At 39.0% G+C, this 12,874-nt stretch overlaps 1 protein-coding gene across 4 annotated transcripts in view; it reads right to left on the bottom strand.

Annotated features, from left to right (window-relative positions):
* Nucleotides 1–12,874, bottom strand: part of MAP3K9 (mitogen-activated protein kinase kinase kinase 9) — a 59,343-nt gene that overhangs the window by 30,675 nt on the left and 15,794 nt on the right. For all 4 annotated transcript variants that reach the window (XR_008482997.1, XR_008482996.1, XR_008482998.1 and 1 more), the window contains exon 3: nucleotides 739–919. Coding sequence is in view for 1 of the 4 variants with exons in the window: in XM_054275860.1 (XP_054131835.1) it covers nucleotides 739–919 (181 nt within the window). In the remaining 3 variants the exon portion in view is untranslated. The remainder of the gene's footprint in view (nucleotides 1–738; nucleotides 920–12,874) is intronic.

Genomic DNA, 12,874 nt, shown 5'->3' with positions numbered 1-12,874 from the left:
TATTTACAAATCCACTTAACAGTGGTACTCAAACTCAATTTCTGGAAGTACATGGGCCAACCCTTACACCTCCCCACCATATCAGCTCACTCACGAAAATTCCAGTGCATGAATGAACAAGGCAACATATACCTGCAGGTTACTATTTATGGATTACATACTCAGATGGACCCAGATAAGAGATCTATTATCTTATGTGAAATACTAGAAGCATGAAGATAATTAAACTGCTATGAAAACAAAAAACATAGTATTTTGATTGAAACTGGATGGAGAATTCAATTAACTATAGTGTGTTTGTATACACATACATTAGTGACAGATTACTACCAAAACAAAATAGTTCAAAATTACCTTGTATGTAAAACAGAATAAAAATTAAGTACTTCTCAGATTGTATTATGGCCTTTGATTATATCAGTCAATAGCCAAATAAGCCCAAAACGTTTCGTTAAGATAAAGCAGAGGGGATTTGGATTATGAATCTCAAAATAATGTGAACGAGAACTTATAGAACAACAGAAATTTAGAGGCATGCAGTAGCTGGTCCACCACTTATTTTCTACAGTAATAATAAGTCTGAGATAAGTCTGACAGATGGAAAGCTGGTGGATAAAGTTTTCTTAAGACCTGAGTTTTAATATTTGGTTCACCATTACTCATTCTTATACATAAAAGAGACTTCCTGGCAGGTCCAGTTACTCTTCAGTATCCAATCACTTAATGCCAAATCAATACCTCCAAACATCGCTGCCTTTGGAGAACATGGAAGAGCGGATGACCTCAGGAGCCATCCAGGCATATGTCCCAGCTGCGCTCATTTTGGTAGTTTTATGCCATTCCCTGGCCAGGCCGAAATCCGTGATCTTCAACATCTTGTTGCTCAGATCTCCATTTTCCACCTTTTCGAGTATCAGTACTGGAGAAAAGAGGGGGGGTTGGGAATAAAACGTAGGCAGAGTAAAGCTAGTATTTATGCAAAAAAATATTTTCCTGGAGATCCCCCAAATTTCAAGATTTTCCCTGACTTTTTGTTATTCAAACATACCATACCCTATTATGGGTTATTTCAGGCTGATTCCTTCATCTGACAACTGAACAGTTCTCTAGCAAATAACTTCAAATTTAACCAAAGTGCTAAGTCCCAGAGAAGAAATATGTAAATAACATAATTATTTAATATAGTGCCTAGTGTCATTCTATAGAATGCTCTGCTAAGAGGAAGTGAACCACTGTAACTTCTAGAAATCCAGATAAGGGAAGACATTTCCTAATTAATCCTCTCTCAGCAAGCCAGTAATAGCATCATTTTCTTGAACTGCTTAGAGGACTTTTTTTTGTAAATCCAGATACACACACATAGGCTGGATATACCCTTCATGTAAATGTGTTAGGAGTAGAAGCTCTATGCACAATATTTTTTTTTAAGTCACTACTGAATAAATTTATTTTGATCAGCAATAGCATGCCCAATTCCAGAAGACATGCAGACCCCCACAGACTCCCTCCCCCATCATTATTAAACAACTTTTTTCTGCCCTTTCTGTGGCAAAGGAGTCCACAGACAAGAACTTTAAAAACACCTTGAGGCCGAACTCAAGAATGCTGTGATTTAAGACACATTCCTCTGGAGCTGGAAAGTTGTACTGTTACACCACTGAGTTTAAACCAGAGCCCACAAGTACCTATCCTACTTTAGCAGCATCTCATTACCCTCTTTCTTTATCTTAGCGCAAAGTGACCACACGAGCCACTCCAGCAATGCAACATAAAGCAACAGAATATGAGGGCACTAAACTTCCATAACTAATGGAACCATAAGGCCCTGAAATGTTCTTAAGCCGCTTTGTAAAGCACCAAAGAAATATTTTATTGGTATTATTCCAAAGACTTCACATCAAAAATCACCAAGCCAGTTACACACCATCACTACATGGCTACTTTGTTTTTCATGTCATTACAGACACTATAGACAGAGGTTCTTAGAAAACATGAGGATTTTTTTTTCTTTTTCTATGGATGTATCAATTGCAAAAAAACCCAACCAAAAAAATCCCAACCAAACAAAAGAAACCCCATAACCTCCATAATCAATCAATCATGAAAAGACTCAAGTGTCAGCCTCAAGCTAATACAGCTTTCTTTTTTTGGGGAAGGCAGAATCATTCCTTCTAATAATTAAAATGGGGATTGCCACCAAATAAAACCCAAAAGTGTTATCTGAACCCTTCTACATTATAAGTAACACACATTTAAAATGTTAAAATACTGCTTTTATTTCAATAATAGAATTCACAAAATACTGCTTGAAAGATTTTTGTGGGACAACTCAAGGTATAAAGAAATTAGACCTACAGTTAAGCTCCTGGTTCTTCCTTCTTTTGCAAGATTTCTGACAGGACTGAATGCTCCTTTTTCTTAATCACAGAGAAGAGACTGAGGCCTAGAGTTACTGTTCTTTTCGTGGTGGCAAAACCATATGCATCTTTAGAGCAATACTTCAGTGCACAACAGAACCACCACAAGAAACCAAGGTAGAGAAGGTGCCTTCCTTTGGGCTTCTTCTTCAAATTAAGTCTAACTTTTTTACTTCTTTCTAGCAGATGAAGAAGTGCTAAAAGAAATTGCTAGCAAGTCACTCATTGACTGCAAAGTGAAAAGCTTCCTAGAATGTACATAGTGTTTCTTTTTCTAGCTTGTACCCATTCTGCCTAAAGAACTGGCAGAATAACAAAATGTAATTTTAAATTTAAATGCAGTAATTTAGAGATGTACAGTGATGTTGTAAAGTTAAAGTAAAACTCTGAGACAAGAAAGTATGGGTTTAGGGAGCTTGGGGATTTTTTTTGCTTCCCTCCATAATCACCATGAGGAACAAACGAATTTATTGTTCACAGATCATATTCTGTCTGAATGAGGTCAACAGCAGGACAGAGCACCATATATCAGAACTGATACATACTTTGTACATACCTTCCTGGTAAGAGGTTATTTAAATCTAATTACCTTGATTTCTATTAAGTTCTAACAAAATAATTAGCACTTCCATAGTTCTTTTGTATCCAGAACTTGTTCTTTTGTCAGAAGCAGGGTAGTAAGAAAAATTACCATGACAAAAGACCACAGAGAAGGACAACAAAAGAGACGGATTTATTGCAAGTCTGATTCCTTAGTTACATCCTTGGCTCCTTTTCTATTTCCTTGTAATAACTGCTTGGAATAGTAATCTTGAAATCCAAATTTTTAAAAATTAATTTTAAGAATGGCATTTGTTTCAGTTCTCTTTATTGTATTATTCAGTATCAAAAGGCTCACTTGCCAGAAGTCTCCCTCACCCATCTGTCAGACTTTCAAACCAAAAGCCTTGACTCCTCCCTCTTGTTTTTGCCTGAATTTCAATGAAGAACTTGTAAATAGGTGAAATTTTAATTTGTTTCTGTCTCCTCCTTATTAAAAAAAAGACTTTTACGGAGAACATACAGGAGGTTGCTAGGACACTGCATATGCATTTTGCTTATGCTAATCAACATGGTCTCATTTACTTCTGAATTCTACCTACAATCAGTTATTACTCCTTGTTTAATACTCTCAGTGCAAGTCCTCTTCTGCAAGTACTACTTCTGCACTTGTATTAGTCCGTGACAAAACAAACAAGATACATGAAACACAAACAAGCAACATGCTCTCTACAGTTACAGAATTAATGTACTTTCCTAATTTAACAGATTTGATTGCTCAGGACTGAGATAACAGTGGACAGATGATTAACATCTGGCATAACTGCATTGAGTTTGCACGGCCAGGTTTTAGTAGTGGGATGGGTGGAAGATTCTAGAAGCTTTCCCCATGTCCAGCACAGCCAATCCCTGGTAGCTCCAAGATGGATGTGCCACTAGCCAAGGGTGAGCCAACTGGAAGTGATGGTAACACCTTTGTGACAAGATACTTCAGAAAAAGAATAAAAAGTTAGTTATTGGGCAGGTGTAATTGCATCAAGAGAAAAGTGGAGAGAGAATATGTGAGAAGAACAAATCTAGAGACACCAATGTCAGTGCAGAAGGAAGGGGAGGTGGTTCTCTAGACACCAGAGCTAAGCTTTCTCTGCAGTCCATGGAGGACCACATGGATGTGGAGATACACCTGTACCACATGGAGGAGACCCACATCAGAGCAGGTGGATGCCTGAGGAGGCTGTGACCCTGTGGGGGCTCATACTGGAACAGGCGCCTGGCAGGGACCTGCAGATGTGGGGAAAGGTTTCCTGCCAAGATTTGTGACTGCATGGAGGACCCATGTTGGAGCAGGCTGTGCCTGAAGGACTGGACCCTGCGAGGGAAGAGTGCAGGAAGAGTAACCCATGTTGCAGCAGTTTGTGGAGTTGTTGCCTGTAGGATAGTTCTCCATGGACTTCTCCAGCATGAGTCATTTCCTGTGGGAGGGACCCCACACCAGACCAGTAGGAGGACTCCTCCCGCTGAGCGCCAGCAGGAACAATGTGCGATGAACTGGGCATAACCCCCATTCCCTGTTTCCCTACGCTGATGGGGAGAGGAAATACAGCTGGGAAGGGGGGAAGGTTTTGGGTTTTTTTAAGGTGTTCTTTCACTTCTCATTATCCAGCTCTGAGTTTTTTTACTAAGAAATTCAATTCATATTTCTAATTTGAGTCTGTTTTTCCCATAATGGTATTTGATGAGTGATCTCTCCTGGTTCTTATCACAACTCATGAACCCTTTGTTATATTTTCTCTCCCCTGTGCAGTTGCAGAGGGAGTGACAGAGGGGCTTTGGTGGATGCCTGGAATCCAGCAAGCATCAACCTACTACACTACCAAAACAAGTTCAGGCGCAGATATAGACCACTTATATCAAAATACAGCTAATACACCAAGGAAGTAAATCTCAATCTTGTCTACTGATTTTAAAGATCTGCAAGTAATGCAGAGTTTTAAAATATGTAGAAAATTTACTAGAAAATCTTCCACATTCCCAGCATTCAAGAGAGAGACTGGCAGCAAAGACCCTGGACCCAGTCTGCAAGGGAAGAACTAGATCCAAACCAGCAGGAATACGAAGAACATGTATCAGCTTGTTAGGGGTGGATCAGCCTTTCCCTCTTTCAGCAAGGCCCATGGCAAGAAATCTCTTCCTGTGTGCGGGCATAGAGCCAGCCAAATTGTAGATGAAGGTCTGCTATGTACCACTGCTCCTCTTTTTCCTCTGTGGCACAGGCTAAAAGCTGATCTTAAGTAGCATGGTAGGAGCCGACCAGCAGTCTACAAGGGGGACTGGGGAAGGAAATCAGGTATTACAAGCACATTCATACAGCTTGCACCATCCAAATGCTGCAGCAAAACAACTTAATATAGGAAATCACCATGTTCTTTGCTTACTGTGCAAGTACAAAGGAAAGCATGGTGGCATAAAGTACCATTAAAATGGTTAACAACCTTCGGTGAAGTGCACCATGCATGTGTGTTTCTTGCAGGAGTAATAATCCATTAGTGCTCACATATGTTTTCACACAGCCATGAAAGACTTGGAACTTGTCCTCAGGAAAATAAGCATTTGACAATGAGAAGTTAATTACAGCTCACAAAAATTCTGTTCAGTAAGATAGCTCTTCAATATCTCCATGTGTCCCAGCGTAGAATGAATATGACCAAATTTGCCTTAGTATCTCTTCACAAAACCTTCCTGAGATCAGGTGGTCGTGCAGACACAGATACATATGATTTAGCTGTGTCATTTCAACCACCAGGAGTGTACCAAGAACTTTATTACCACATGGACTTTCAAGAGCCATTACTGACCCTTGATCTGACCCCACTGAGAGCCAGCCTTGATCTGACTCCTTGAGAGCCAGGCAGACTGCAAGTGCTGCAAGTGCTGAAAGACAACAGCCAATCAAGGCACGTTAGAGCATTGAGACAAAGTTAGAATTAAATACTGGAGCCTCCTCTTATCTAGGTTATGATGAGATAGTCCTTTTTCTTTGAAATTAAAATGTTTACTGAGCTTCCTCCATATTCTTCAAGAACATCTTTGGTGCCCTACAAGAAACGTCAAGTTATTTTCCTATCAGACCCTTGTGAAAAATTTTCTAATTTGTCATCATTATATTTTTCAGTACTCTTTGATAGAGGTTTCCATCTATGTGGTGCTTTGGCTTCTGCTTTAGCCAAAACAAGTTGCAGTAACAAAGGGGAAAGGCAACACTGCATGGCATGCCAGTTTCATCCCTACAAAGAATGATGAGGTGTTAACTGTCAATTCTGGTACCATTTAAAGATGGTTTCTTACTTAGTATGGAAGTGGAAGTATTATATAGTCGGAATCCTGTTATGCTTGTCTGTAATTTGGGCTAGCAGCTTTTCTAGCAGAGTTGGAAGTGATGGAAACCAACTTCTTGAGGTCAGGTGAAGCCAATTTACCTTCCCCACTATTAGCACCATTCTGTATGTACATTAGCTACAGAATGTACATTCTGTATGTAATAGCCAGCAGATTTTCCACACATTCCAACGTCATTCTTACAGAAAGTCATTAATCCTGTGGAAGCACCCAGATCCTAGTGATAACAGATCTCATAGGTTTTGGTTCTCCGTTTCATGAGCCACAGCTGGGTATTAGTGGCTTCAAGAAGAATGAGGGTTACTTTTCTAGAGCCAGGGCCAACTTAGATACTTTTGTTGCTTAAACAAAGATTTGCAGTACTGAAAACAAACATCACAGGAACAGATCCACGAAGTACAACTGACACAATGTTATCTGACACTGAGTCAGTTCTTCCTGTTCCACCAAATTCCAAATTATTATGCTTTACTAGAAAGACAAAAAAACATCTGCCTTAGTATTCAAAACAATACAAAACCAACTTGATTAAGATTTCTAAAATGCCATCATATCCTTTAGCCTTCAGGTAGTTCCTACTGCAGGATCTTCAGTTCTGTTTTATCATCACAAGTCACTATGGAGATACATGTTGTTCAGAAGGAGAAATCACTGCAGTGAAAATACTGACACCTGCAGCTTCAAAATTTTGTTATTAAGGACATCATGCATGGTGACAAAGCCACTAGTTAGTTCTAAGTGGCAAAATAGAGGGCCAAATGATCAAATGAATTCTGAAGGAATACAAACTGAATTTACAAAAACTAACAGTTTAAATGCTAGCCAAGTTACAGCTCTGCCATAAATTAGCAGATAAAACTACAGAAGGGTTGCCCTGGAGGCAAATAATAAACATTTCTAGAGAGATGAAATTCTGTCTTGCATGCTTGCAACAGATGCACACCTACCACAGCCTCACATGTTCAAAAGGTGAATGTCTTCTCCTTCCTGTTCTCTCCCCTCTGTAGCTGTGCATCATTACAGTGAAAACTGGCTTACATGAAACCAACTCACAGCATCTCAGAAGGCAGTCTTCCCAGGCTCCAAACAGTCAGAGAAAAGACAAAGCCTCTACAGAAGGGGATTCCAAGCATACATCTAATATACATGTCTGAATTACCTCCACAGGAGCCTGTAATGACAAGAGGCACATCTGTCCTAAGTGCTTACTCAAGCCACATAAATCTCTCTGGTCTGGTATAAACAAGCTATTTCAATTACAGAAGTTCCCCTACACACAAGATGTTAAAGAGACATCTGGTGAAAACCAATTTACTTATCATTCCAAGATTACCTCAGTGGTCTAAACATGTACAAAATTAAGTAGTCAGAAATATATTGTTATATTAGTATGACAGCTGATGTAAAGCCAAACTGGTACTACTGTAATAGAAGTCTTAAGTAAAACTATCCTTTTGTCCACAAAGCCAGCTGAAGGTCATCTCTCATGGCATCTTGCACCATTCACCTTAATAATCACTGAATCATTTGAAAAGTCAATGGTGAACACCACTGAGAAACACTCAAAGCCTTAATGCAAGTAAGATGTCACTCCAGATATTATACAGCTGTGTTTTCACTTCTCATGTATCTACTAGAAAGACTTAAGAGCAGATATACAGATACAGCAAAACAAAATAAAGATAGGGGAATAAAGATGTATAACCATTGAGGGGCATAAAGCTATATATCCTTTGATCTACTTGTACCTATGTTTTAAAACACCTGAAGAGACTGGGTAAACCACATATAATACAAATCACTTCTTCTTCTTAGCCACTGCATTAGGAACTTTAAAACTGCTGAGCAAATTTTGTTTTGGGAATATTTTGAACTTTGCTCTAGTGCTGCAATGCAAATAACTGCATTGTTGATATCCTCTCCTTTCTGCTTAACACAGCTTATTTGTATTACAATGCTTCTCCTCTTTTCAATTATGCTAGAAGCACTGAGTCTGAATCTCTTTCCTTCTGCCAGAACATACACATTTGTATCCCTTTCCTTTATTTTCTTCTTCTTAAACCCATTTTCTCTCCTTCTAAACATGCTCCTCTCTCCTACACAGACAGAAAAACCATCTGCAGTAAATTTTTCAATCTGATCACTTAAACAAATATAATGAATCTTTTACTGAGGTTTCAAGTCAGTCACTACAAAACCTCAGTCATATACCTCCTATTTTTAATCCAACACTATACTACCTCCTGGATGCACAAAAAAGATAGTTCAAAGAGGTATATTGCTTTCACCAAGGGAAATTTTTCACAAGGTAAATTAAGAAGAAAAGTTTGGCAATGAAATTAACAGCTGCTGTTTTAATTCTCTGTTCTGCTCACATTACACCAGCAAAACAAGAAAATGTGTTATAATCTCCTTTCACAAACAGATACTCCCCCTGGAAGGTGGTAACATTATAAGGTTTTTTCCTTGTTTCTCTTGGAATGGTTGTTTTACTTTCCAGATACACTTTTGAACAGTTTGGACAGCATTCTTCCTGTCCAGTGGGCCAAAGCAACGGGGAACAGCTAGTAAGGAAAAATAAACACCTAAACATATTCTGATCCAGTTGATAGCAACATCAAAGAACTGGTAGAAAATGGCTCCTCAACTGTCAACATTAAGTGTCAAGGCAGAAAAATATGGTCATAAATGCCTTTTTCTGGTTTCTGAGCCTAGAGAAAGGATTAGGTTAATCTGCATAGTTTAGTGCTGAACAGAATACTCCTTTGCTTTGCTTGTGTTACAAGCTGACTCATCACTTCAGAAGTAGAACAACATTCAGGAAGGAACTGCTACACTATTATCTTCCACATCAAAAATATCCCACTTTTATTTATCAAAGTAGAAGAAAGGGGCTGCTGCTCTACTGCACGAAATAGCATAAACAGTAAGGCATACCAAAGCTGGCTTCGGCTTTTTCAACTAGGCTGCTGTCATATTCCTGGTTTATTTGGCACACAGTACACCAAGAAAATAAAGAAGTTCCTGACTTAAAAGGCAAAAGTTGGTAATAACAATACCAAGGAAATCAGGATTACCTTGCAATACCACCACGAGAGTTTACCACCAAACTGCCCATTGCCCCTGTACTTCATGACAACAGCTATATCAATAACTTCATACTCCATTTCTCAGTCCAGAGAATGTGTGTGTGTATTAAGAAATGTGAAAAAATTGCAAAAAAATCTAAGACAGTCTCTTGTATGGTCTAGCTCACACCAAGTCAATTATCTCTGCATGATGCTACTCAGTAAACCTGGAGCACAAGAATAGAAAGCTATTAGCTAATGAATGTCAGGCCTGATGGAAATGGTAACAATAATTAGGTGAAGGAGAAATAGATAAAGAAATAAGAGCAGGACTGAGTGTAATGAAAACTGAAAGCATACAGAAAGAAAACTGTAAGGAAGGTTAGAAGACAAGGAAACCTGTGGGGGAAAAGAGCTGAATTTGTTATCTGTGGTACACCAGGGTACAATTCTAACTTGATGGATGATTGCTGGCTTCATACTTAACTTCCATATAACTTCTCCCCAGCAGAGACAATATAGTCAGATTTTAGTGCCAGTGTAACTACTACTCTTCTATTGAAATACAACAGGCAGACCATGAAAAAAATCACTACCTAGTGATAAAGCAATATTAACTTATGTATTCTACAGTAATATTTAAAGTTTTATCAATTTTTCATAGAGACCTGTAGCATTCAATAGTGTTTCTAGGAGGTCAGGGTGGCTACCAATGCTTTGAGACAAGTTGGGAGAACAAAGTTTCAGAAGCTCTTTTGCCACCAACATAAGAAAAACTGACTATAAAGGAACTCCAAGCAAGCCTGAACTTAAAGGGACCTCCTGCACCTGGAGACAAAGCAGGTGGTGGATGTCCCAGGTGAGGCCCTGACTGCTGGCTACCAGACACAGCACCTGGAGGATGGAGAGCTGAGAAGGCTTGAAACCCTTAAAGGTGCTGGCAATACCCAACACCTGTAAGCGCCAGTGCACTTGAGTAGTTCCAGTTCAGTCTCCACCAACATTAACACTGCTGTGGATCAAGTGCTTTGCCCCCCAACATTCTACAAATGCAGAAAGCAGTCACATCAAAACAAGAGGAAAATCTCCAGCAAAAGCACTCAGCCTGTAAATGTATCCCACTCGCACCCATTCCCAGGAGCCACAACCCATTACTTTGTGCAGTGTTTTTGTCCCCTTAGGGCCACATCAGCTGCTGACACAGGCCAAGAGCTAGATGGCAGCAACAGCAATGGGTGGGAGTGACAACAGAGGAAGGACTACAAATACGAAAAATGCCATTGTTATTTCACTTGCTGTAGAAACATTCAATTCTAATATTTAAATCATTACCTAGCTGGATTTGGTGAAGTTTCTTCCCCGGTCTGTCTTTTTATTTGGACTCTAAACAAGGGTTACTGCTTCACTTCCAATGCTTCAGCATATCTACTTTCATTTTGTTAAGATTGAAGATAGGTGAAAAGATGACTAGTTATGACCTGAAAGGCTGAAAAATGGCAAGGAAAGTCAAACTTGCACAAAATGGCATTATTTCACCTGACTTTTGTCTACCAGAATAATACCACACCTTTTTGACACAGTTGGGTGTTTTTACACATCATTCCAGAGCAACTGAAGCACCAATGGACACAACAGCCTAGTACTGGATTTGTTTTCCCACAGGCTTTTGCTCATCTGCTACTGTACAATCACTATTTCAAAGATCACTAAGGCCAGCTGTAAAGAAGGGAACTAATGTTACCCTGTCATAGCTGGAATGTGAAAGACCACTGCCTGGAGTACCATTGTGGGTGGGAATACTGGACACATTTTATTTCTTCCTTCATTTTGAAAGCAGAACAGCCTACTGTGGCTTTACTGACCAAAATGGAAAATACCTAAATGCAAACTACCAAAAGTGGTCAGATGGTAAAGAAGCATCAGCCCATTTACTTCCTCCATTGAAATAATTCAGGTACTGAAAAGAGATAGATCAGATACTGAGTCCATCAAATCCCAGGTACAGGAACTTTAATCAAAGAACAAAGTGAAACCTTTATGAAAACCAATGCTCTTTCACTCCAAGATCCTTAAATGCAAAACATGAGCAGGGTTTCAGTTCTAAATAATGCAAGTCATTTCTGTGGTATGATTTAAGAGGAATCCAGGGAGGTACTACCATTAAAACCTCTGTCTGCTGCCAATACAGCAGAAGTCTCAAGTGCAAGAGTTGAAGGAAACAGAAAATATTTTCATTTCCAAACAAATCCAAATTTATCCAAAAATTGCTTAACACAAATCTCCCAAGAAAGCTAAAGGCTTACTGAAGTCAAAGGTTTGCCAGAGCAGATAAAAGACTGAGTAATATCACAGGATCCAGACTCTACCACCCACCCACGGAAGAATATGTCCAAAACTGAGCCAATCTGTTACAGGAAACTTGGTTTTGAACAAAGAATCTTTTCACTCAGCCACGTATGTTTTCTAAGGGATGTTTTTCAGACCACAGAATACTTATGCAAGCAAGAAGAGCTCTGAAGGAGGTTTATTTAATTTTAATTTCTTCACTGACACACAGAGACCCTGGAATTTCACAACTGGGACACGCAATTTCAGCCTACAGAATTTTATTCACTCATCTCTCCACAATATAGGCATAATTTGCACTTTGTACAAATCCCTTTAACTGTCTTCTAGATCTATTTCCAGACCAAATGCTTTCAACTACTGCAAGGCTGTGAAATTCATGCAAATGTAGATTAATACTTTTAAATTAAGACTAAGTCAGAAAAATCAGATAAGCATATTTTGCTTCTTGCATGGGACGATTACTACTTTTTCTACTTGCTTTTATCTGAAAAAAGAATTATAAGTTCCACTGTACTCTGAAGAAATGCAATGCAGTCTGAAATCTTCAGTGTTTTTATATGTAAGGTATTATAGTAATACAAGTATTGAGCATTGTCCTCTAGCTTTTGAACAGTCCTTATTTCAAGAAGACAAGTATTCATAAATTAAACAAAAATATTCTTGAATAGAAGACTGTTCCACTGAACTTACTCTGATTGTTCCAATCCTATTTTCCCCTCCTATAAATAAGCAAAACTTCCCAAGATACATGTCAGTTCAGATGCTGGAGGTGGTAAAACCTGGATGTCAGATAAAAAGATAGCCTTAATAGCCTTCATGCTGCTGCATTGTCTCAGAGAGACAGGGGACAGCTATCAAGTCTGCAGTTAGCCTAACAAGTCAAAAAAGCAGTGCTATTGCAAAGGGAACAAGGGACTGAGGTTGCCAGGCAATCCTTTTTTTTAATTATTAAGTCCTTTTGGCAGTACACTGGCATTCTGTCTTGAGGACAGAACTAAGCATTTGGGAAAGGATTTCAAAAATTCGCTCCAAAATGAGACCTCATATTGTAGCAGTTTGCCAAAATCTAATTTGCAATTTTAGCTCTACCTTCCACAGTCAGCC

This window comes from Melozone crissalis, unplaced genomic scaffold (genome assembly GCF_028551555.1).
Source record: "Melozone crissalis strain CALT ecotype California unplaced genomic scaffold, PUWL_Pcris_2 ptg000018l_1, whole genome shotgun sequence".
Taxonomy (NCBI): Eukaryota; Metazoa; Chordata; class Aves; order Passeriformes; family Passerellidae; genus Melozone; species Melozone crissalis.
The sequence above is the reverse complement of the archived record's forward strand: the minus strand, read 5'-3'. Positions and strand labels throughout refer to the sequence as shown.